Below are 26,527 nucleotides of genomic sequence, written 5' to 3'. Positions count from 1 at the left end.
AAAGCTGCCTTAAAGATCCTCAGTTCAACAGTAAACACAGAAATATAAGTTTAATGACATTTTTCCTTGCATTAACTAAACTAAGCTGTCTTCATTGTTTTATCAAGTCTCAATATGGCAAAAGATTACAAATAATTATAAAATTTTGATTACTACAATAAGTATTCTGCTTGGTAATGTATTTCAAATATTGCACTGAATAGAATTGATTCTAAGAATAATCATTTGAATTCATTATTATTATATGAATGAATGAAAAACTTTTAGAATAATAAGATATATTTACTTAATTTTGAACTTTTGTGATTGTATAATAAACAAAGTTGACCCTCTAAGTTTGTCAATCAATATTTTTGTCTTGATACTATTTAAACAATTTTAAAATATAGAGAAAATTTGAATTAGGAATCACCACTTCAAAAAACTGAAAACATTTTATTCACATTAATAATCTACAGTTTATAAACCCAATGATACAAATATTGCCACGAGTATTAAATGTGATGATGGCTAAACTGTTACATTCAGAACAATACAAAACAGCCTGTTCTTTATAATAAATTGCTTATTTTATTTCTCTGTCTATTTTATAACAACTTATAAACATGATTAGAATTGCAACAATGATTAAATGCCTTAACATTAACAAAGTATTAATTTTTTCAAACTTAAATTATATTTTCATAATTTTACTATAGGAACAACTTTTCCAAAATGAGACATGTCATTTGATTCAACAAACTCATTTATAGAAAATGTCAAGTTGAGACCCTTTGAATCACTTAAGTTTGAGTTTCATAGATAATGGCAAATGATTAGGCGATTTAAACTTGACTGCATTGTTACAAACTTAAATCCTAACAGAAACAATACCATAACTGGCAATCTCTTGGAACAGAACTAGTCTATGATCAATCTATTAGCAAAAATAGAACATTTAATGATCGAATGAACGTAACAGAATGCTGAATAGTCCAGCTTTTATATATTTATTTTATGATAAAATTTATGATGCATATTGAGACCTACTAAATTTTCAGACAAAAGCAACCTATTCTCTACAGTGTCGGGAAACATGAAACAAAACCTATCTTGTTGACCGAGAATCAAAGTCTGTTCATCCCAATGCTAAGCCAGTCCACGTTTTTGCATTTCCTGAAATAAAAAGTATTAATTAATAATTTTTTAAAATGTATTTTTATTAAAATTGTATTAAGAAAAACTTTCTGCTGAAAATGAATATAATATAAAAATTTTTACAGAGATAAAAATTTCAATTGTTTTTATTCAACTAGAAACATTCATTTTCATTAAAAAATTTGGTCATAATTGCATAAAATAAAACAGAAAATCAGGTTAAAATTACTTTTATTTCTAGAATATACTAAAGAAAAAGTATTCCTTACAACTCACATGTGAATTACACTATCCAACAAAAAAATTTTTTATACCTCCAGCATTAAAATAGGTAACCCCATAGAAAAAAATCCTCCCGGTTTTCAAAAATAAACTTCAAATTTTTCTATCATACAAGGATCAAAACAGATAAAAATCTTTAGATAATGATACAGATAGCAATAAGACTGTGGATATAGTGCATTTACCTGTTAAAATCATTCTAACATAGTTTCGTTTTTTTATTAACACCATTTTGAAGATTGGCAGATATATCAGGATGGAAATCCACATTTTCACATGGACTTTTACTCACATTAATATTTATTTGTACCTACGTTTTATAACACGAAACAAACTGAAAATATAATAAAATTAAAGATGCATCACTTGTCTTTCCAGTAACAAATCAGTGACAACAAATCCCTACTCGAATGTTTCAAATAGAAAAAATTACTGTAGTCTGTCCAATTATGGTTGCTACAGATTATTACTAAATTCTGGAGAGTAAATTAATTTAACAAATATTACTTCATGGGTTTCTGGCTCCATATTATTATCTATATTAAAGTCATATTTCAAGTAGCCAACTATTTAAATTTACCACAAAGGAACATTTTCGTCTTGTATTAGGATAGCTGCATCTTAATGAATATCAATCACTGTTCAAACTAAATTTGAACTTTCCAATTGTTTTTGAAGATCAAACGATATTTAAAACTACACAATTTCATTCTAAATTTGTAAAAACAAACTCCAGTGTTAATCTTTCTTCTCAGCAGCTAAAATTTCAATCTTTTCAATCTTTTCTTATATCATATTGCCTCCTTCATTTTTCTGTCTTGTAAATATTTAATTATATCCTCACAATTTCTTGTTTCCAGTACTCCCTCCATCTAGTGTACAGTTCTATATGTCCTGCACATAAACACTTACCCTGCAAGAAACATATTACATTTTCCGCATTCCTTCACAAAAAACGAAAAATGTAATATTATGTTTCTTGATATATCCTGTTATTTCTAGCTTTAAAACGTAACGTTACGTTTTCAGCACTGAAAATACAATTTATTTGTGTATTTTAGTGTGTCTGTTAATAAATAGTTAGCACTATTTATTCGAAATTTGAAATATAAGCAATTTTGTACAACTGCAATCATCGTCTGATTCGGAGTTTTGTCGCCATATTTTGCAAGCGAAAATCGAGTTGTTTTATTTTTTATATATGAGTTGAGTTTAGGTATGGCTCATTAACATACTAACTAATAATTGTTCAAATTTATTAATAAGAAATCAACAAATATAGTGCCGATTATATTGATTTATCTGATGAAAATGTCATGATTATGATTTAGACCTAACTGAAATTGAAAAAATACAAATAAGCCATGTAATTTCATTACTATTTTAAACCTGTATAGTTTATATATTACATAATTTATATACTTTTTAGATATTATAATACAAAAGTCAAATTCCTATATTTCTGATAGTGCTAATGCCATCTTATGTATGTACATGTACTGTACATTTGCCAAACCGACTCAATTACGAAAAATAGCTAATCAGAAGTCTACTAATAATATTGATACAGTACATCATTATTTTGAATAAATTCATCAATGTACTATACATTTCATACATAAAAATACAAATTTCAAAGCTGTATTGCAGTTTTTAATTTTTCTCATTTTATCTTCATCTCCAAAACATGTCCAAATAACATTAAAGCATAATACATAAAAATAAAGCCCACACACATCAAAATTGAGTAATGTACAGATAAATGTTCCCAACATTAGAAACAGTTTTTACTTTTTACCTAGCTTTAGTCAATTGTTTTTTATTTTCAGTAGAAAATACTGTAAAATTGCTTAAATCAGCCAGCACACAGGTAAGGAACTTGGTCAACTGGACCAGCAGAGTAACTGTTAATGATGTTAAAATGCTTTTTTAATATGTAAATGAAACATTGCTCCAGAATCCTTCTGTTCTTAATGTCATACTAGCTTCTAAGTATTACTGATTGTTTCCAACTTACTTCTACTTCTTTCTATTTGGTACATTGTATTACAATTGTACTGTTCATGGGATATTGGGTGATGGATTAAAGAGCATTTTGAATCATGGATCTGTATGTTGATTCTATGTAGAAAAATTCCTTACTCCTTTTGCTTAAACCAATCTCATACATTCTTGGCTTTTTCACTTCTTCCTCCTCCTCTTTACCTTCAATTATATAGATAATTAGAGCAGCCAATCTTTTTAATCACTATCTGGATGTTATATATATATATTTTCATTAATACTGTTAGCATTCCTGCTATAGTTTTGCCTGAAATGCATTTTCACTTCCTCATTTTTTATTTCAGTTGAAGATTGCTTTTTTTGTCTGTCTGATTCAGACAAGCTTTAACCAACCTCTGTATCACTTTTTGCAGAACCCCACACATACATGCTGCATCAATTATTAACCTGATTTCTTGTTTTCTGCACTCATCAAAGGTTGAATGTGTAACTGCTCTTTTCAGTAGGGTCCTATAAGATTCCAATTTATGAGCTATTGTATCATGGAGTACCAGTGAAAATATAAACCAATGGTACCTAGCTTTCTGTACACTTTGATATAATATTGATTTTTTAATTTATTATACAAGGAAAAAAGTATACAGTCAAACCTGTTTTTTTTGTGTGATTTTTTATTTGTGAGGTATAGTCGGCAACTAGTCTTGTGCATTTTGTCATGTCTCACGTTGACTTAGTATAGCTAAATAAACTTATTATAACATAAATGAACTTATTATAGCAATATTATTTCATGAATATGAGAGAAATGAAATAATTTATTTTTTAAGTCAACAAAACACCACCTGGACAAAAATATGTAAAACAGATGATAGACAAGACGATGCAGTCAAGTGCTGACATCTGTTGTCAATAAATTCTACGTCTGTTTTAATTACGTTAATTAAACCTTCAAAGTGCTTTCACATTCCTGAACCATTAAGATAAGATTCATTTCAAAGTGTAAATTGAAGGTAAATGTACTGTATTATTTACGTATTTTCTAAATCAGATTCGAAAAGGTTTGGCGAGATTCCAAGTAGCTGCCAAGCCTTGTCATGATTTCATTTAAAAAAGCAATTCCTAGTTATTTCGTATGGTTTTGAGTTATTTTCTATGAGAGACTTTTTTATGCGGTCCCTATTGACCGCATAAAAAAATATATATTTTTTAATTGTGTTGTAAAAACTAATTTTTATAGCCACTCGTGAAGTTTTGTGTGATTTTTTTTTATGTGTTTTTTTTATGCAGTCCCTATCCACCACATAAAAACAGGTTTGACTGTACATATCAACTATGTTGTATGTGTAACTGCTCTGAAGTGCTTCAAACAAATATAATATAAAAATGACAACAATTTCTAAAAGTGTTATTAGGTGGCAGTATAATCCACCTTGATGACTGAGGCAGAATTTAGGAGTCTGATTTGTATATCTAGCTCATTTTCAAAACAACAACTATGCTTGATGAGTGTACAGCTGAAGAGCAGTGTGCTGCTGTGCATTTTTTTGTAGGGAAAAGAAAATCCTGAAAAGGGAATTTATAAGGAAATTTTTCTAGTTTATAATAAAAAGTGTTTGTTGGATAAAACATTAAATAACTAGGCAATAAATTTTCTCAAGTATGCTCAATTAAGTTGCTGATGAAAATTTACCTGACTGCCCTTTTGAAATTGCAACAGAAGATATGTTTGGTTTACAACTTACTTGCAACATTGTTGAGCCCATTTGGGCAGGAGATTGTGTTACTACAACTCCTGAAGACTTTAAAGCTTGAATTTTTTCCAAGGCACCGCCTTTACCACCTGATATTATTGCACCAGCATGTCCCATTCTTCTACCTGGAGGAGCTGTTAGACCTGCAATAAATGAAATCACAGGCTTGGCACTAGCACCCTAAAATAAAATGAAATAAAATTAATATATACTGATGGACCAATATTGTCTCAAATGAACAAACATAGCAAACAAAAAACTTATAATTTATAAATAATCTTATATTATTAAAAATGCCAAAATTAAAAATCATTCTTAAAATTAATAATGGATTAACATTTCTCATATACACAGAAAAAATATTTTCTCTGTATATTGTAATTACCATGTAAAAGTTTTGTGAGTACTATGTAAAATTTCAATTCCAAAAATATTATACTTCCTGCTAATGGACAGAAATAATTCTCTTGAAGATTTATCACACAATTGAAACCATTGTTGCCTTATTTACAACCTGCTTATGTTGTAAATAAGGCAACAACGTTACCACTCAAAATTGAAATTCTAGACATAAAAGCTTTGTAAATACTTTGTGTACCCTATATTTATTTTCAAGGTGACAGATTTAATAAAATTTTATTCATCCAAAAAGTGACTAAAATTTTGTTAAATCTAGCTCTCTATTTCTCAAATATAAAATATATTAATGTCAGATAATTAATGTTAATCAAAGTCATACTCTAGCCACTAATAAAACTATACTTTTATCTGCTTTTTAATAGTTTCTATTTGTAGGAAGTTTATTCTAAGTGCTTCAAATTTCTTTCATCCATCTTCGGTCTTCACATACATAAAAGAACACACAAATATATACAATTCATCAAATTCTAAGTTACGCTATTTACAAAAATTTTATATCTACAAAAGATTTTCTCTCAAAGGTTAGCAACAGACAGACAACCATTCAAATATACATTAAAAATATTGATACTTGACAAAATCCTAAAAGTAGCTAATCAAATTATACAGTCAGATTAATTTCAAGCTACAATAAGGTTAATTAATTAAAAAGTTATTAAGCAATTTGTATTAGAGGTAGATGGTTAAGCAGTCATCTCATATTAAATTCAATAATTAGAAATAAATTTAATTTAGAATATTGTGGAAGAAAAGATTAGTCCATAGCAAGACTAACCTACAACTCCTGCTACCATGCAGATACATGGTAGCAGGAGTTGTAGGTTAATGTAGGCTAGTCTAGGTAGGAGTTGTAGGTTAGGTAGCAGGACTAGTTATGCAGTGAGTGATCAGTATGATTTTATCTAAATTAATTGGTTTGGAAGTGAAGATCAGATGGGGGTCTAGGTAACATAACTGGTAACAAGTTTAGCCTGTGAATGGTTCATATGTAACTAAATGTAACTGATGATTTTGTTATAAGATACAAAATTAAACATTAAAATTTAAAATAATTGAAGATACAAAACAAAATTTTTGGCAAAAATATTTTAAACATAAAAAAAACAAATTCTTTTATTGTTGTCTCCACTCATTTAAGATTTAAATAACATAATCTAAATCAACAACATCTAGGCATCTTGACTTCTACTACCATTAGTTTACTTGATAAGATGACCCAAAACCAAGCTGTTTGATTATATAGTTTATATGAATGCATTTTAATCTAGCAATTGATTAAAGTGATTTTAGTTCTTAGTATCTCTTTTTTGATTAACTGTAATGCTAACTGTAATTCTTAATGTATTAGTTTGTATTGAACTTGTAGTTTTGTTTATGTAGTTTAATGGAGTTCATTTTTTTTAATTTAGAAGTTGAATTCTTTCAATAGAAATCTTATACTAATATGAATATTGGTAGTGATAATTTTTCATTTATCAAAAAGCATTATACTCAATTATAAGAATTTTGTTTTTACATACCATATTATGTTCTTTTAAATATTCTGCAGCCCTTTCTTCAGCAACTCCACCTATTTCTCCAATCAATATTATTCCTATAAGTATAAAGTTGTAAAATAAAAATTTATTTTATGTAGATTAAATATTATTACAAAAAATGACTTTTTTAAAAAAAATTATAAAAGTACAAAAGTATTGGTTATGCTGTTATTGGTTATCTTATTCTGATAATTTAATAAAAATAATTTATAATTACATATTAATGTTTATTATTTTTGTAACCACCAAACAGAGCTTTGTAGGCAAATAAACAAATTTGTTATGTCCTCTCAATCTGACATTCCCCAGAAGAACCACTCAGAAGACAATTTTAATTCACAGATCTTTATTTATATGCAGTAACTATGATTGATGTAAAGTTATTAAGAAAAATCAAAATTGATGCAGAGTACACCTATACTGAGGAGGGATTGGATTGGTACAAACTCCAATCCGAAATGCATATAAATAAAGATCTGTGAATTAAAATTGTCTTCTAAGTGGTTCTTGACTTCTGGGCAATGTCAGATTGAAAGGACATAACAAATTTGTTTATTTGCCTACAAACCCCTTTTTAGTGGTTACAAAAATAAGAGATTGTATCTGGCAAATATTGCTGATATCAGCTTTGTTTTTTTTAATGTTTAATAGCATATTGATTTCTGGGCCACTAATGACTATTAAATAATAAACAAACATGAGTGCTGATGTAGCAGAAAATTTCATGTAATAGAACATATTTTGCTCCAAGTAAAATAAATGTGGAAAATGCTTGGTTTTCATAACAATTTCAACATTAACTAAAGCAGTAGACAAACTTAGAAAATTAAAATATATCTTAGCTTAAAATGTGAAAAACACAAAATATTGAAAAGAAAGAAGGATTTCCTATTGGCATGACTAACTGTGGATTAACACAATCTAATATGATTTATTAGATATGATGAATATATACATATTACTAAAAGCAACATCTCCAACTGATTACAAAAATAAAAACTTTTTAAATACTATAATAAACAATTGATTTTATGACAAAAAAAATAAAATGTAAAATAAAATTTTCAACATTTTCAAAGAAAATTACTTTGGCCCAAAATAACAGTTATCACACATTAACAATATTAGTTAAAGTTTGTGCATTTTGGCAGAATTAGTTACTTATAAGTTATGCAATGAATAGAAAGAAAACTGAATAAAAAATACTTACCTTTAGTATCAGGATCATTGAGAAATATTTCTAAGCAATCAATAAAATCAGTTCCATTAAAAGGATCTCCTCCAATACCAATGCAAAGTGACTGCCCTAATCCCACTGCTGTAGTCTGATGTACTGCTTCATATGTTAATGTTCCTGATCTTGATACTATTCCTATTTTACCTGCCTGATGAATATGTCCTGGCATAATGCCAATCTTGCACTCTTCAGGCTTTAAATAAAATAAAAAAAGTAGAAAATATAAACTAAACATTAAAAATACAGAAGATACTAAAAATCTTCAGACATCAGTCTTCACATAATCTTCATATACAGAGATGACTACGGCAGCTATGCCTCCATACTCATCTCTGTATATGAAGATTATATATCGCTTGTCGTTATATGCAGAGACATAGCTCCATAAAAACAGAGACGACTATGGAGGAAGTCTCTGTTAGCTATACCTCCATAGTTGTCTCTGCTTTTATGGAATGCATCTATGACTGCAATAATGTAAATTGATTAAAACATCATCCTGGTGACATTTAGTATCTTCTGTATTTTTTACATTTTATTAAATGTAAATACCATCAGCCAACTTGAAATAAACTAAACAAAATTTTTCCTACCAGTAAAAAAATATGGTTGTTGGAAATATAACAAAATGGATATAGAAGATAATGTATAAAGAGCAGACAAAGTCTATTCTTTATACATATTATTCCAAATTTGATTTCAAGTCGAATTCTTAGAAACTTTCACAGTTGCTTCCTATGTTGTGTGCATATTAAATGTGATAATACCATCTTGTTGTTATGCATATAAATGGTCAAATTGTGCATCTGATAAAAAAAAATATCGCCCACAAAAATTTAGTTCTTTTGTATTTGATGAAAATCACTCTAGTTAACATTAATTTCTTTTCTTGTTTTTCAATTTGTATGTTATATTTAATGTTAATTATACTATAAATTGAAAAACAAGAAAAGAAAATATACGATGGTAAACTTTCTTTAAAAGGCCAAGTTATTCAGTTATTATTTTTAATAAATCTGCTATTAATTTTTAATATATTAGCTTAATCATTTTAAAATAATTGAGATTATTAATTGAAAAGCTAGAAGTTACTAAAAAATTATTCCTATCTTTCAACCTCTGGCAATATCAATCTACCAAAAATAAATGTTTTACAAAAACTCAACTAAATTGGTCAGTAAATAATAGAAAAGATATTTTAAAATTAATAAATCAAATGTATATTACTGTGACATTGTCACAATGTTGGACTGCAACTTTTAATCATCTTTAAATTTAAAAAATCATGTAATGGTCCAAAGTAAAACTTTATATATAGTTAATCAGGATCTCCAGCCCATAAGCTTTCCACATCTGGTCTCAATTTTCATCTATATAACTCCATTCTTGAGATTAATGAAGGGTAGACAGATAGTGAGAATGTATAGGTCTGCAATCTGAAAATTTCAGGCCAACAAGCATCTTGCTGTAAAGTTACAATCACATTTCCCAAAATCTGAAAAAAACTCCTGTTATAATGATATAGAATGACAAAATTTAACAGACAAATCAGAAATGCACCTATTCCTCTCAATAAGCAAATTTTAACCCTAGACTGTATTAGAGCAAGAAAAAGAGCTTTTAAAAAATTTTAAGATGACAAATGAGATATATCCAGTGGGAAGACAATTACTAAGTTGATTACTTTAATATTATGTGATAAAATCAAATTATTTACTCTCCTTGAAACATCCAATAAATATTTTTAGTTGAAGCTATCTTATTAAAAGCATTACCACATAACCCACTCTGCAATGAAAGAGCATTTAAGGTTACTTATTTTATTAAAATCAACCTGAATACATTTGCATATGTTATAATTTTTAAAAAGGAATTTATTTGTTTTGATTGAACTATTCAAGATTAATCTTTCTCAATGGAGACTTTAGACAAAGTATTTGCAATTTAAGTTTCTTACATTAACTTCTCATTAAGAGATCTTCAGTATTAGCATGAATGTAAATTGCAAAAATTAGATTAAGTTATATATAGTTTTTATTAAGTTTTACTTTTTAAATACAATCCATTAATGAAACAACATTACTACTACTACTACTACTACTAATAATAATAATAATAATAATAATAATAATAATAATAATAATAATTAATATAATTTATCTTAAATTAGAAAATTTAATATACCTTAATAATGCCTGGACAATTTGGTCCAATTAAACGAGATTTGTTTTGTCGAGTTAAAGCATACTTGACTCTAACCATATCTTGTTGTGGTATACCTTCTGTTATACAAACTATCAATGGCACTTCTGCTTCCATTGCTTCTAAAACAGCTTTGGCAGCACCAGGTGCAGGAACATATATAACTGTTGCAGTTGCTCCAACTTGATCAACTGCCTGTTTAAAATATGTAATATCAAAAATTAAAAAATGTTGAAAAAGCAAATTATAACAATTAAGTATAAAAATTTTTTGTTTTTATTTTCAGATTGTATAATCTGATTCCTGAATAAACTGCAATTTTTTAAAACCAATATTTCAAAATATATAAATGCTAATTTTCAGAAAAAAAAATAAAATTTATAAAATTTTTTAACATTAAAACAAGTAGCTTTTTAAAAGGAATTTCATGAGTCACATGTAAAAACACTGAAATAGTTTAAAAGCTAGAAACATTTAACTTGATGTTTTCACACTGAATATAAAGTAGAACAGTTTCTCTTTGTGTCTGTTGTGAAAATGTTTGACTTGTGATTGTGCTGAGCTGAAGATTGGATATTGTTTATTCTAAAAATGTTTTAAAGAAACAACAGCAAAAATATTTGGATCAAACATTTTCAGTCCTAGTTACATATAGCAAAATGGATGGGAAGAAGAGCAAGATGAATGAAAACATCCTAAAGATACACCTTGATGCATTAAAAAATTAACTAAAAAATATTTCTTGCTGTTTAAAAGTGGTATTTCTTTGAATCTTAATTTTAACGGCATTAACAATGGTTTTTGTGCCTAAAATGTTTATCAAATTAAATGTTTCTGGCTTCTAAACTATTTCAGCATTTTACATTTGTAAGTATTGTAGAATAGTAATAAAACTACTGAAAAAGCATGATTGGATTAGAGTTCAATTTTCATGAATTTTATCAATCCATTTGACTGTCAACTGACATCTCAAACAGTATTACATAATGTTATCATATTGTGTTAACTTAATACATTAACATATAACATTTTTGACATCATAATTAATAATTACAGTAAAATGTAGCCCTAGTAAAATATATATTTTTTCTTGTAATGGTAGTGAATACATTAAATTTCATTTTGTCAAATAATAATCAAATGGCTCATATCATAATATTATATAAAATATTAAGAGTAATATATTTTAAGAATTTTATATATTTTTTTATGCTGAAATAGGAACAATTAAATTTATAAGATTGGATACAAAAATACAAAATTCACTTTTCCACATTTTAACTCTTTTTCAATAAGTGACAGTTCTTTCTTTGTATCTCCCATAATCTTTTGTTTCTTTTCCTCAAGTTCATTTATGTCCTGTGCAATTCTCTTCTTTACTTGCTTTTAAAATAGTTATAAACACCAAATAATTTCTGCCACTGTTGCTTTATTACAATGATGCTTTGGTGCTTTGTATATAAATCTTGGGACATATGCAGATTTCACAGTACTTGTTTCTGGTGATATGCAACAGAAGATTCCTGGCCTATGTTGTTAACAAAGTTCCTATATCTGTGCAATTTTGTTTATGCTCTGAGGAACTTTGATGGGGATGAATGGAATAGTTGTGCTTGAAGCCTAGGCCTTTGAAGCGCCTTCCCTCTTGCATGACTGACCAAGGCCTGCCTTCGCATGCTTGAAACACTGAAATTTGAGTTATATATAGAATATCTAGCAAGATGTACAGTACATCTGCATCTCTAGTCATTCATAGAAATTCAACTTATGGACAAACAATACATTGTTTGTCCATATCACTCATGATCTTGAATTACATAGGCAATTCAAAAAAAAAAAAAAAAAAAACAGCCAGAATACCAAAGTCAACTAACTTCAGAAACTACTCTAACAGTAAATAACCATTACAATTATTTGACCAAATCTTGTGATTACAAAATCACAAGAAAACTACCACAACTGCAAAAGTTTTGTAGCATTTTTTCCAATAGATAGTACGAGTAATGCCAAAAATGATCAAAAACCAATGAAATTCCACAAGCATTTAACAATAATACAAGTTTTATAAAACACAAACAATAATTAGACATGAATAATAGTAGAAATGAATTTTTTTTTTTCAAACAGATGTGAAAACTATCACCTAGGATCCTAAATATACAGAGAACTGCATTCAAGGCAAGCACCACTATATTTAGATTACTAGTTTATAATGTTACAAGTTTTTAGTTTAAAATGGTTAGTAATTTATTGCTTTAGCCCAATGGTATTCAAACATTTTAACAGTGCGACCCCAAGGTAATTTTCCACGGCCCCACTTGGGGTCGCAACCCATAGATTGAATAGCACTGCTTTAGCCAATTTAATAAACATTTTTATAATAATTATAACTCACATGACCAAAAAAATTTTAATACTTCAAAATTTTGTGTGAAGTATGTTTGGAAAGAATAAATTTTTTGGATTTGTGAATGAGGTGCAATGCATTCCTTTATGTCAACTTATCATTCTTTTTTAATACCCTAAATTACAATGATAATATTTTTTAAAATAAAGATTAGTGTGTTAGATTTTAAAAATGAATTTACTCCACACCATACAATATGAAACAGATCATCAAACAAAACAAGCCACTCACACCCACTGTGTTCCTTATGCATCTGCTCATCAGTAAAATATCAAATAAATTATAATGTATATGTATTCATCATATATAACAATACAATCTTTAAACAACATTTATTAAATCAATAAATATAAATTTAATTTGATAAAGTACCTTTTCTTTTTTTTAATTTGTAACCATACCTTTCTTCTTTCCAAATTGTTGGGTCCTTGATAAAATTTAAACAATCTGAAAACTTTTTTTGAAGTTATTCAAATATCTAACACACAATAATAAAGCACATTTTAAAAATCTAAAACAGTGGAATAGACAGAGAACAATGAATGAAATTGAACCCACTAACATAAAAATAGCCAAAAGGCAGTGTTTCACCAGATCAAACGAATGTAGTTTGTGGTACTTTGTAATTCTAGGGAATAACTGTTGTAAATTCACTAGCAATCATAGTGGATATAGTTTTGGAAAGGAATAGTTGGAACAAAAAGCATTTTGTTTTCCACAAAACTTGTGACATCTAAACTTTCATCTCTCACTTGTCATCTACTTTTTGTCAAGTTTTGAGTGGATGTAAAAAATAAAGTGTACTTGATGCATACACTATATTTTACAAAAAACTTGTTTCCAGTTCTAATTTTTGTAGTATGGTATAAAAAAATTATGTTGAAGAGAAAATTTTCCAGTATAGAAATATTGGGGAACACATCCCCCCAATATTTTTGTTCCCTTGTTCCTTATAGATTACCAATCATGACCTTGCTGTTTATTTAGTTGTGATTATAACAGGTTGTTCAGGCACATTTTAGACATTTTGATTTTTTCTACAAACTAGAAAAAAATGTTCTAGAATGATATGGATATATAAGAAGAGTAACCAAAGGGCATTTCATCATATATTTCATTGGAAATAGATACATCAGCAATGTCTGACAATAAAAAACTTTTGAAAGAATACATTTGCATGTTACTGATCTATCATTTCAAAAGTAGCAACAATGCAACAAAAGATTAACAAATGTTTTACAGATGAGTTTGTAAAAGTGTTCAGAGGGTGAACAAAGGTCAACCAACTGCTATTAAAAAAGTCATAGGACTGATAGTGCAGAAAGAGGCAATGATCTGCATTTGTTCGATGTCATCATGATAGAGCTGCTTCCAACCAACATTGCTGACACAAAAGAAGTCTAACACAACTGAACACAACTGGATTGTTTGAACACAAGATCAAAGAACTTTGTAAGGAAACTCACAAAGTTCTTTGATCTTCAGAACCTCCCACTCCAGACTGGCTATCTTTGCTCTTTGTGCTGGAGCATTGTTATTATGTTATCAGACTTTGTCAGTTTCCTGACAAAGTTTACTGACAAAGTCTGATAACATAATAACAATGCTCCAGCACAAAGAGCAAAGATAGCCAGTCTGGGGAGGGAGGTTCTGCCTCAGCCACCTTACAGCCCAAACTAGGCACTAACTGAATACCATCTATATCATGACCTGCAGAACTGAATTGCCAATATACAGTTCAATGACACCTGATGCTAAAAACTTTCTTCAGAGAAAAACACTAGTCATTCTTTGCTCACAAGATTGAAAGTTTGCAGCAAAGGCGGTGAGATGCAACTGATATTGATGATGATTTAAGATGTCTAAATTTCATCTTAACAACCTGATAATTCTAATGTTAGTTTTACCATGTGTTTTAATTGAATTTACTGCAATAAAAAAAAAATTTTGAAAAAATATTCCCATATATTCATAGGCATTTTAACAATCCTGCACTTTTCCCACATTTCAAGGATTGGTGAACACCCTGTAATTTAATGAATATATTTGATATTAGTAAATATCAGCTTAAAAAATTTATATATCTTACCTCTTTTACAGAATTAAAAACAGGAAGGCCTAAATGTGTTTGTCCACCTTTACCTGGAGAAACTCCTCCTACAAATTGTGTCCCATATTCAAGAGACTGTTTACTGTGAAATGTTCCCTATAAAAAAATTTTGATGCCTGAGTTGTCATTTCTAAAACAAATAATATTAAAAATATATTGGTAAATCTTCAAAAAAGAAAAAATAGTATGAAATAATGTCTTCTAAAATCTGTCTACATCGGGGTCAATGGCTAAAGCATTTGGCACAAGGGGAAAACTTAAATATAGGGTCTTGAATAAGACTTTCATTAATCTGTTACAAATTTAAAAATCAAACATATTTTTATTAATATAATGCATATTTTATAATATAATTTTTCATATTTATACATGACAGTTTTCTATGAATTTATTAATTTGCCCATGTAAAAATCTTAAATAAGTAAAAATATAACCAAATGCCAATTCTTTCATCAATAACAAATGATTAATTATTTGTTGAAATTCAAACGTTTTATTGGAAAACAATACTACTTTATGTAAATAATCCTAGTAACCATTATGCTTTACCCAAATCACTGGATAGGAAAGTTATACCTTGTTCATAATGTTATATTTTGATCTTTTAATTGCTTTTCTCATTAAATTAATGTTATTTTATTTCTTTTTCAAACGCCTTTAAATTTACTACCTTACAGTTTAAACTTATGTATGATTTTAATTTTTGAATTTATGTTATTTAAAAAATGTTATTCTGTTTGAAACTTAAGAATTCTGTTTTACTGGTATTATTGCCTGACAATATAAGTGCATAAATAATGTAATAATGTAGTCAAAAATAAAAATTGTTAAGTTCTAATTTATTTTCACAATTATTGTATTTAGAACCAAAAAGATCATTTTTTTTATAAGATAGTAATTATTTATTGATGTTAATCAGTAAAAAAATGTTACTTTAATTAATATTAATGTAAACATTATTATTAATTCAAAATATACTTACTTGTTTTCCAGTGAAACCTTGACATATTAATTTAGTATCCTTTCCTATTTTTAAATTGACTCTTGTAGCACTATAACTACAATTTCTTAAACCAAGACACCTAACTGAAAACAAAAATGGAAATTATTTTAAAATATTAGTTATACTACATAAAATTTTACTGGTATATATAATATTACTTATAACATACTTATTTAAATATTAACTAAGAAATACTGGATGATAAAGTATTCTTATTCAGATAATTTAGTTATTTTTATTTATAGTTATTTTTTTTTTATAGTTATTTTTTATATAACTTTACACACAAAATTTTGAAAATATTATCATTCAAAATTTAGAATCTGATGCAAGAAATTGCTAAAGATGAATATATCAATAAGGCTAAACAGAAGAGTGATAATGTTATACAGTGGGTGATTGGACTACGAACAAATCAGATAATGAACACTTTCGTGAAAGATTTTTATGTTCAGACAATGAACACATGTTCAGATAACGAACACCTCACAGAACAAACACAAGAAGAAGTGACGTAAAATAACGAATACCAATTGATCTTCCCTTGTCTTTAGGCAACAATTCAAAACTTTTTGGAGCGCAGGAGACATCGACATCGACGCTCAACCCAGTATATACTGATTGGATAGTATTCCTCTGAACTTTGAAACTCTCCCTTGTAATTCCAGCCTTTTATTTTTCTGACAGAAACAATTTTTTTATAGTATTTGCGAGACTGTTGGGCAGGCACTCATTAAGTTTTGAGTCGATTTTTATTTTTGAAAGGTGGGAGTATAATACCAAAGGTACAGATGTCTGATGTTGCTGTGCAGTTTGGCTTGAACAGGTCTACAGTAGACCGCAGTTCAATCTTATCTAAGAAAGATACATATAATCAAGAAGACTCAAGCAACTAAAGGAGTAACAAAAATCACATCTGAGAAATAAAGAACATTGAAGAGATCATATTGGAACCTGAAACAGATCTGATGACAGAAGAATGCCAAGAACTCTTGAATGAAAAACACCAAGAAATAATAACAACACAAAGCCCGATGCATATAATGAAATAACCAACAATCGCCTTAAATATCAGGCTAAAAACTGACTAATAAAATGATTGATATAAAGTAATTTGACATTAGAGGTAGATGTTAGGTGCCATCTCTTAACTAAATTAATAATTATAATTTAAATAAATTTAGAACCTTCTGGAATAAAAGAACTGACCTGGGGCGGGACAAGACCTGCAACCTCACTTACTGTGCAGTGCTCTTGCCAGTTACGCGACCCAGACCCCGAGCAAGTCTTCGCTTCCAGAGGTTTATTAATTTAGATATAACCTTACTTGATTAAATATTACACTGGCTGAAGACATCTCCAACGTCCACTGCCTAAGAATGGCACTCAGCCAGTTAATGCATTATCCGGTGAGGTATATATATATATATATATATATATATATATCAATGATCACTTTAAAATATTGGGCTAAAAAGTGTAGGACATTTCTTTTATTCCAGAAGGTTCTAAATTCATTTAATAATGCATTTAAATTATAATTATTAATTTAGTTAAGAGATGGCACCTAACCTCTAATATCAAATTACTTTATATCAATCATTTAATTAGCCAGTTTTTAGCTCAATATTTAAGGCAATTGTTGTTATTTCAACACCAAGAAACTTGGTGAGATATTACAGTAGAAGATTACAGTAGAGCGTCGATAAGTGGAACGTCGGTAAGTGGAATGGCCGGAAAGTGGAACGATTTTCAGTCGGACTGTGTCGTGCTGAATCGAATGTTTTTGATACTAAATTTACTTCTAAACTATAATTTTCATGTTTTTTTTTTTCTTTAATATATTTATTTTGTTTGTACAAAATGCAGAAATAATTTTTAACGATACGATAGCCTCAATGATTATTATAAAAATTTTCGTTAGGCTTAAAATCGATGAAAATTCAACACGAAGCGACACGCAAACGGAAAAAAATTCAACAGGAAGCGATACGCAACGGAGAAAAATTTGAACATCGGACCAGGTTAATGTATTTTTTCGTACAAAGTCGGAAACTGGAACAAATCATTAACTGGAAGGACCCCAGTCCCCAATTGGTTCCACTTATCGACGCTCTACTGTAATGCCAATATCTGCTATTAAAGATCTTTTGAAGACGTGGGAGGATGTCAGAACAATTCTTTGAATGGCATCCAAACCAAGTTGAGGTTAATAGGCTTGGGGATCTCTACAATTACAATGCTATTAATTACTTCTGAAAACTCCTGAAGAAGAGAGAAAAGCAATTGACATTAGACAGATTCTTTAACTCTCACAAATGGAAAAAACATGACTAATAAAAATGCATATGTGTATATGTGTATTTTTATTATTACATATAAATAAACATAATAAGAAAGTATATATTTTTTTATTTTTTGGAGTCTCCAGAACAAATTAATCAAATTCCCATAGAAACCTATGATAAATCAATAATCAGTTAACGAACAATTCAGACATGGAACAAAGTCTTGGTATGGATTATGTTCATTAACTGATCACCCACTGTATTTTCTAATTTGTTAATTTGATTAATCTAATTGCTTTTGCCAATTCCTCACCACCTGTTTGCAAAAATAACAATTCTAGTGAAAAATATTTAATTGTATGCATTATTCTGTTTTATACTTAACAATTAAAAAATATCAAATTACTGTAGTTAAAATATAATTCTAAGAGTGTGTTTCAATTTCACATTACTCACTTTTTTAATAGTTGTTCAATTATTATTAATTCAACTCACTAATAATATCTATATAATGCACAGTATTCATTCCTAATAAAATTCTTCAAAGATGAAGAAAAAAAATAAAAATTTCCATCTGAATCAAACTAATTAAGCAAGATCAAATAAAAAACTATGACCAGAAAAGTTTTTACTTAAAATCTAAATTACAGGTAGAAAACCTTTGTAATGGGAAGACTATATTTTATTTAACAGAGGCTGCATGTAGTATATCAAATTGCATAAATAAGTATATATACACCAAAAACATACATAAATTGTATTTGGACAGATGTCATTATTAAAACATAAAAAAGACTCTTTTATGACAACAAAATTAAACCTGCACAATTCTAATTGTTATCACACCATACTAGAAACCATGAAAACCATAAGGTTCCTTACTATAATCTAAACTCTGTTCTAAACTAGTGGTTTTCAACCTTTGTTGTCTTGTTATTGCTTGGCAGCCCATTTTCCTAAGTTTTATTTTCCATTTTTGCTAAGATTTATTTTGCATGTTTGTCAAGCAGTGGCATCTTGGTCAATTATATAGTGCTGTACATTAAAAAAGTATTTTTAAATCAAAAAGCACTGCAGGAAAAACACAGATATATACTGTATAAAAATTTATTTAAAACTAAGCATCAAGTACCTCAATACAGAATCTGAATATTCTTATAGTACATCCGCCATTATTAATTTTTTTTTCATGTCCCCTAAACCACTAAGCACATACCCCAGGTTGGGAATCACTGTGCTAAACTAAAATTGATAAAAAAAAAATTTTAATTTACATGTATATATGTATATTTTCTCATGTTTTAATTTAAGGTTTAGCTAGCTGAGGAGGGGCAAATTCCCAAAATGCAATTTGTACCTTTAGTTCTAACTGAATAAAAATGAATAACCTGCCAAGTGCTTGAAAGAAGTCACTTCATTGTATCAGCATAAAGCAACATAAATCACAACACAAATCACAACACAGTTTCATTGGTATCAAAAAAAAAAAATTATTTATGCAATGTAATTTGTTTTAAGTTTAATCCACAATTTCAATCAGTTTTTAAATAATAAAATTTTAAATAAAATGCGTTTTATTTAAACTAACATTTATATTTGCAAACCTAGATGAAATCACAACTAATAAGAATTTATTTTACTTTAAGTATTTAAATGCTTATTATGGTTTTATTTAAACAAAAGCTGTAGCTACTATTCTAAACTGCATATTTTCTATGCAGTTACTTTTCAATTGCAATTATTGTTTAATGTAATTATTTCTTTTGCACATACCATATTTCTGCACTTATAAGAGCATGATCTTATATCCAAATATAGGTTATGTATCCTCTTATAGCTATGGCAAATTTGCACTGTATACCAAAAAATATCCAAAAAAACTCATTATTTTTAGAAAAATTTTATAGTATCAGAAGCATTTTTTTAAATTTTAGTTTCTTATTTTTAATAGTGGTAGCAATAGAGATGTCACTGAATACCATAATTTCATCGATTGATGAGAATGCTGCATATAACTGGGAGAGACCTGCTTGCCAGAAAACCCAGTTACCAACATGCAGGTAAAACTGTGACTAAAAAATAAAAATGTCTTTCTCTCTCTCTCTCTGAAAATTAGCTTGCTATATATTTTACCATGTTTTTGATCTACATCAAACATCTGTACATGCAAGGAAAAATGCAACTGATACAATTTTTGTTTACAGTGTATTAAAACAATTTGTGATTAACTGATATTAGCAGTAGGTGGTGGTGCAGGCTGCACTGACAATCTCTGCCTTCAAAATAAGTTGGTTTTGTAATTGAAGGTTGATAGGTTGATTTTCAAAGTCAGGATAGTGACTTTGAGAACCAACCTATCAACCTCCAATTACAAACAAATCCAATGTCAATCTGTAAAACTTGAGATAATTCACAATGAATTGAAATTTGATATGTTTATTTTGTAACTTGATCTGAAAACACAAAACCAAATAAACATAAAAATGGCAATCCACAAGTATTTTATGTCATTAGAGAGAAGTCAGAATGTAAAAAGTAAAGATATAATCATATTTTTTGATGCAATGCTGCTAATCTCACAATTTTAGAATAAAAACTGGCATTTGTGAGACTCGATTTCTTTTTTTCACATTTTTTTTCCTTCTGTCATGTATAACCTTCACTTAAACCAACACACTGGTAAACTGACAAGTCAGTTTTTACCATATATGCTAGTCAATTTGCAAAAATATAGTAGTTACTATATCAGTCAGTACATGTATATTTAATTTATATTGACAAAACAGTGCAGTGCTCTTATAAAGCATAACATGCTGGCACACATAAGAGCATACTCTCATAAGAGGGTTCGCTCTCAAGATTTTTTTCAAAAACAAAAACAAGTAAATTTCATATACTGTATAACTAATGAGAACTCTTATTTGTGCAGAAATATGACAACTGTTTAATATCTATTTATTAATATAGTATTGAAATATTTATTTGTGATAATTTTAATTTAAAAAAAAAATTATATTTAAAATGGCAATTGGTATCTTTTCTTTATAATGAGTGTTACTTTTCATGTACCAGTAATAAGAAATAATTATAAAATACACCTATTGTATATTGTACATTTTATATATTTTATTTTTTTATTAAAGTTTGTTTGTTAACTAAATATCGTAAGTAGCTACTGTACTTTACAGTATATATTAATTTTACACTGTTTCCCTAAGTTTTCAGAAATCCTTGAATGGTAGCCATGTCTACTATTAAAGGATTTCTGAAAATAGGGAAACTTAGGAAAAACAACAAGCAGTTATTATATTCAAGCTTTAACGGCAAAATGCAAGTTTGTTTGTTTATTATTAGAGCAGATGTACCAGTTTTGGCCAGTGTAGTACCAGTTCTGGCCAGAAAATCAAATTTAACTTAAAAATATAATCACAAATGAAACAAACTTTTATTGTTAACTGTGTGAACAGTTAACAATAAAAGTTTGTTTCATTGGACAGATTTGAATATGTGGTGATTATATTTTTAAGTTAAATTTGTTTTCTGGCCAGAACTGGTACACTGGCCAAAACTGGTACATCTACCCTATGCATACCAGATACACTCCTTGATGTGTGGAGCAAAACCATCACCCAAAAACAAAACACTTAGATACAATAAACATAAGATAACAAACAAAATTATACAATAACAAATTATATAAATAACAATTTAGATATAAATTAAGATTTAAAAATCAAATGTAATAATTAGTTAGTTTAAAGTTAAAGTTTGGGAGCATCTGTCAATAAAATACAAAATACCAAAAAAAAGCAAATTGCTTACCTATAAAAAAGTAATATGTTAGTAATGAAGACACAGCACTGACAGATGCTCCCAAACAACACCAGCAATAAGGCTAAATTTATAGTAGAAGAATCATGCTCCTAAAACAAAAGATCAACAGATTTTCTTAGAAAACAAAACACTTTAAATTGATAGCATGGTTCTGATAAAATTTTAAGAAATAAAGACCTGGTAAGAACTTCACAACCAAAAATTTCTTCACATAACACTTTAAGATACCCACATTTAGCCAAAATATGTCAGGCATCCACAATTTCTTTCTCAACACAAAAGTTACATGATTCTCTTGAATAAGTATTTAAAAAGTTCAATGAATTAACCTAGTCTGTATAAATAAAGACAAAATATAAAGGAAAACATCTTGATTATATAAAGAATTATCAAAAAAAGTGACATTTAAATCCTTATACCAACAATTATATATGCTATTACTTATTTTTTCATTTATATTGTATAAAAAATTATCAAAAATGTTAACAAGGAGAAGAGACCAGTCCATTAAATCCAAATCATCATTAATAAGATTAATACCATTATTATTAGAGGTATCAATAAAATAAGTGTCTAATCTATAGACTTTTTGTTAAGTATAAATTTCAGACAAACTTTACTCAGACGATAATCATCAAGATTAGAAATTCTAATAATCCAATTTCTTATCCTACTAAATATTATAAATTTTATAGGGGTCAAAGCACATTTCATCATAATTAAATTACCTGATGTACAATGAGGTAAATAAAATAAGTTTTTAATGAATTCAGTCTGTATACCATCACCATTGGTCAAGTTAAAACCCCAAATCTCTGAAGCATATAACAAAGAGGGCGAAACCAGTTATCAATAAACGTAAATAATCAATCATATTACGTAATTTGGCAGATCTCCCTAACTGAATAATTTTATTCATCAATAATCTAGCATGAGTTCTCTTATTAATGTAATGCATACGGAATAAACCATTAGACAAAAATGCAACACCCAAATATTTGTAGTTAGAGACAACTTGAATTGGAGAACCCTTAAACCACCATTTATCCGCCCTTGCACTCTCATCTCCTTTTTGAAAAACAACAATCTTAGATTTATTCAAATTCAATTTAAAACCATTTTCATCTAAATAAAGTGCAAATTTATCAATCAATCTTTGAAGTCCAACCACAGAATCAGATAAAATTACAATATCATCTGCATAAGCCAGTATTTTAATTTAGAAACCATCTATTTCTATACTATCACCAGAAGAGTTAATAATACCAAAGAGATCGTTCAAAAAATACTAAACAAGATTGGGCTCAAAATACAGCCCTGTTTAACACTAGTCTTAGAGAACATTAATGGCAAACAGTTACCTCCAACTCTTACCATAAGCAAAAAATTTTCATACAAAGCAACAAGTAAAGATATAAATTTATAACTGAAACCAGAATACAACATCTTTGACCACAACAAATTCCTACAGACTCTGTCAAACGCAAAAGATAAATCAACAAAAAATACATACACCTTCCTATGTTTCCGTAAAAATGTTTTCTGAATAACTGTGTACAAAACAAAAATATTATCCAATGTGGAATAACTAACCCAGAATCCTGCCTGATTTTCATGCAATATATTTTTAACTTCTAACCATCAAGTCAGTCTTCTATACAAAAATATACAAAACAATTTTGAAACACAAGATGATAACCAAATGCCTCTATAATTACCAGGAACATCCTTCCTACCATTCTTAAAAATTGGAATTAAAATACATGTCTTCCAAAACTCCGGTATTATCCCAGTATCAAAAATCTTTGAGAAAAGACTCAAAAGATGTGATCTCTATATTACATATTATCAGTTACCAATCATTTTGAATCAATACAAATGCAAACTTTTAAATATCTCAATTTAAAAATAAATGTACTTAAATCACTTTCATTTGCAATGGTTCATATTAGATTCAATCAGATCAGAATAGGAAGATTTATACAAAACATAATGATATAACTACTTCTCTGAAATAAAACACAGTACTACTATTAAGATGTCTTGCTTCCTTTTTCAAAGGGGCAAGTCATCAATTAAAAATGCTTGATGCAATATTGGTTGCACAGAAGTAGTTATATAATTATTAGATTTTGGCTCCAGACAAACTATGATAATAAAGAACCTACAGCTGTTTAAGCACGTTCATAGTATAAACTTATAACATTTTTGTGTGGAATAGTATGCATAATGTATGAGTTTTATCATTAGTTTAGTTCTTATATATATTTTTGTTAAAGATACAGTCAAGTTTATAAGCTATGTACGGTACTTTATTTTCTTTTATTTCTTTCATTTTAATTTTGTGTTTATGTTTTTATTTACATCTTATAATAAAATCAAGATGGGTTGATAATGATGATAATAATAATAAGTGCAGAGCCCAAATGGTTAGGAGTTGAAAGTTGAAATTTGGCACACAGTTAGGGTACATCACGAGAATGTACAATGTACACTAAGAAGGGATTTTACAAAATACCCCCACCCGCGGGGGAGATGGAGAGGGTTAAGGATTACCCTAAATTTGGATTTTACCGTACTATTTTAAATGCAGTTTTTTGCGGAAAATCAAACATGTTTTTAGAGCCATCTAAAAATTCTCTAATTAGTCTCGGAATAGGGTGAACCCGGTAAAAACGGGCAAGATCGGCTATAATCTAATAATCTTAATTTTCACTATCATTACTTTTTGCCTGAGCAACGCCGGGCTCATCTGCTGGTATACTTATATTTTAATCTATAGAAGTCCAGCACAGTCTTATTTAATATATAAAGAAGCCTCCACAAGATATACGAGTTAAATAGTAAAAGCACCTATGTATTTAGATATCAGATTAATAACAAATTCTAAATGTTACATATACAGTAAATTAAATAAAAAATTTTGATATGAAAAATAGGAAGATAAGCTTATATATATATATTTTTTACATAAAATATTTTTGATGTACAGTTTATACTGAATTACAGCTTTGATAAAAACTTTAACTTTATTAATATTTATGATCCATTCAACTTTTTCTAATTCTTACAAAGATCAAAGTCTTCTTTGTTAGGTTTTTCAAACAGATATAACCTTATGTTTACTTAAAACGATTGACTAAATTGTTTACTCGTTACTCGTATCGAGCATTTATTTATAATCTGTAACAATAAGTACAGCTTAAAGGTCAAAGTACATTCTTCAACTAAAGCCTGTTTCCTTTCTAACACTTTTATAAGAAATAGAAATCAATTTAATAAGAAACATCTGCATCATCTGTTTTGTTTACAAGAGGAAAACAAACTTTTTAGTAGTAGAATAGACCGTGATCACAGATAAACATGCGTATTACGTTTATTACGTCATTTTTGCTTTACCTATTATTTCAATTTATACGTTCACAATATCAAATGTCATTTATATAAGAAAAATCAAAATAAATACCGAAATAAGTGCGTGACAAAGTAAGTTTTACCTGCACTCAACCTCGTCAACGCTACTATGTTCGCCGCCATTTTAACTTCTGACCTCCAAATAATATGAGAGTAAATAGATGGCACTGCTGTCCATATTTCCTGTCACTTCTTCCGATTATATTATTGACATCCAGGCCCAAGGTCCTAGAATATATTCTAGGACCTTGATCCAGGCCCGGTTTTGGATTCGGCCGCCCCTATCAATGCCGATCGCCAGTAAATTCAAAATCTAAGCCAACATGAGAAGGGTAAAAAAAAATCCATAAAAATATTTGATATATATTTATTTTAATTTTATTCAAATCAAGCCGATAATACCCAAGGTCCTACCAGCCTTTGTTCGAAGTTATATTTCTGCACCGCCATAAAATACTAGTTGCAAATTAAAATGAAATTTTTCTTATTTAATATATAAATATAATACATACATATGTGTATATAAAAATTTATTTAAATATGAATATTTAAATTAATAACGTTGGCGCGCATCTCTTTGTTTATTTAAATTGGGCCGCAATTTGAAAAAAATTGTAGACATATAAATTCCCACTGTCGTCCGCCCTTCCTTAATCTTGAGAATGGAGTTAGATACATTGAAAACCAAGACCAAATACAGAAAGCTTAGGGGCGAGACAGAGCCGGATTTACATAAGGGCATTTGGGGCCGGTGCCCAGGGCCCCTCAAAACTATGTTTAAACATAATTTTTTTTCTATTACCGCGACAGCCTAATGTGGCTTAATCACGAGGCCACAGGGAGAGAAAACCAAGCTCGAGAAAAACCTATGAAACATCGGAAAATTTTGGAAAAAATTTT

General features: G+C 28.5%; 1 protein-coding gene across 1 annotated transcript; it reads right to left on the bottom strand.

Annotated features, from left to right (window-relative positions):
* Nucleotides 1–415: 415 nt before the first annotated feature.
* Scsalpha1 (Succinyl-coenzyme A synthetase alpha subunit 1) lies at nt 416–25,831 on the bottom strand. Its single transcript, XM_067276907.1, has 8 exons — nt 25,711–25,831; nt 16,071–16,174; nt 15,068–15,184; nt 10,554–10,766; nt 8,343–8,562; nt 7,115–7,188; nt 5,166–5,354; nt 416–1,155 (listed from the first exon to the last, which is right to left on the bottom strand). The coding sequence occupies exons 1-8, from the start codon at nt 25,748–25,750 to the stop codon at nt 1,129–1,131; spliced, it is 984 nt and encodes a 327-aa protein (XP_067133008.1). The 5' UTR covers nt 25,751–25,831; the 3' UTR covers nt 416–1,128.
* Nucleotides 25,832–26,527: the final 696 nt, after the last annotated feature.

Source organism: Centruroides vittatus, unplaced genomic scaffold (genome assembly GCF_030686945.1).
Source record: "Centruroides vittatus isolate TY-2023 unplaced genomic scaffold, ASM3068694v2 contig_717, whole genome shotgun sequence".
Classification (NCBI taxonomy): Eukaryota; Metazoa; Arthropoda; class Arachnida; order Scorpiones; family Buthidae; genus Centruroides; species Centruroides vittatus.
The sequence above is the reverse complement of the archived record's forward strand: the minus strand, read 5'-3'. Positions and strand labels throughout refer to the sequence as shown.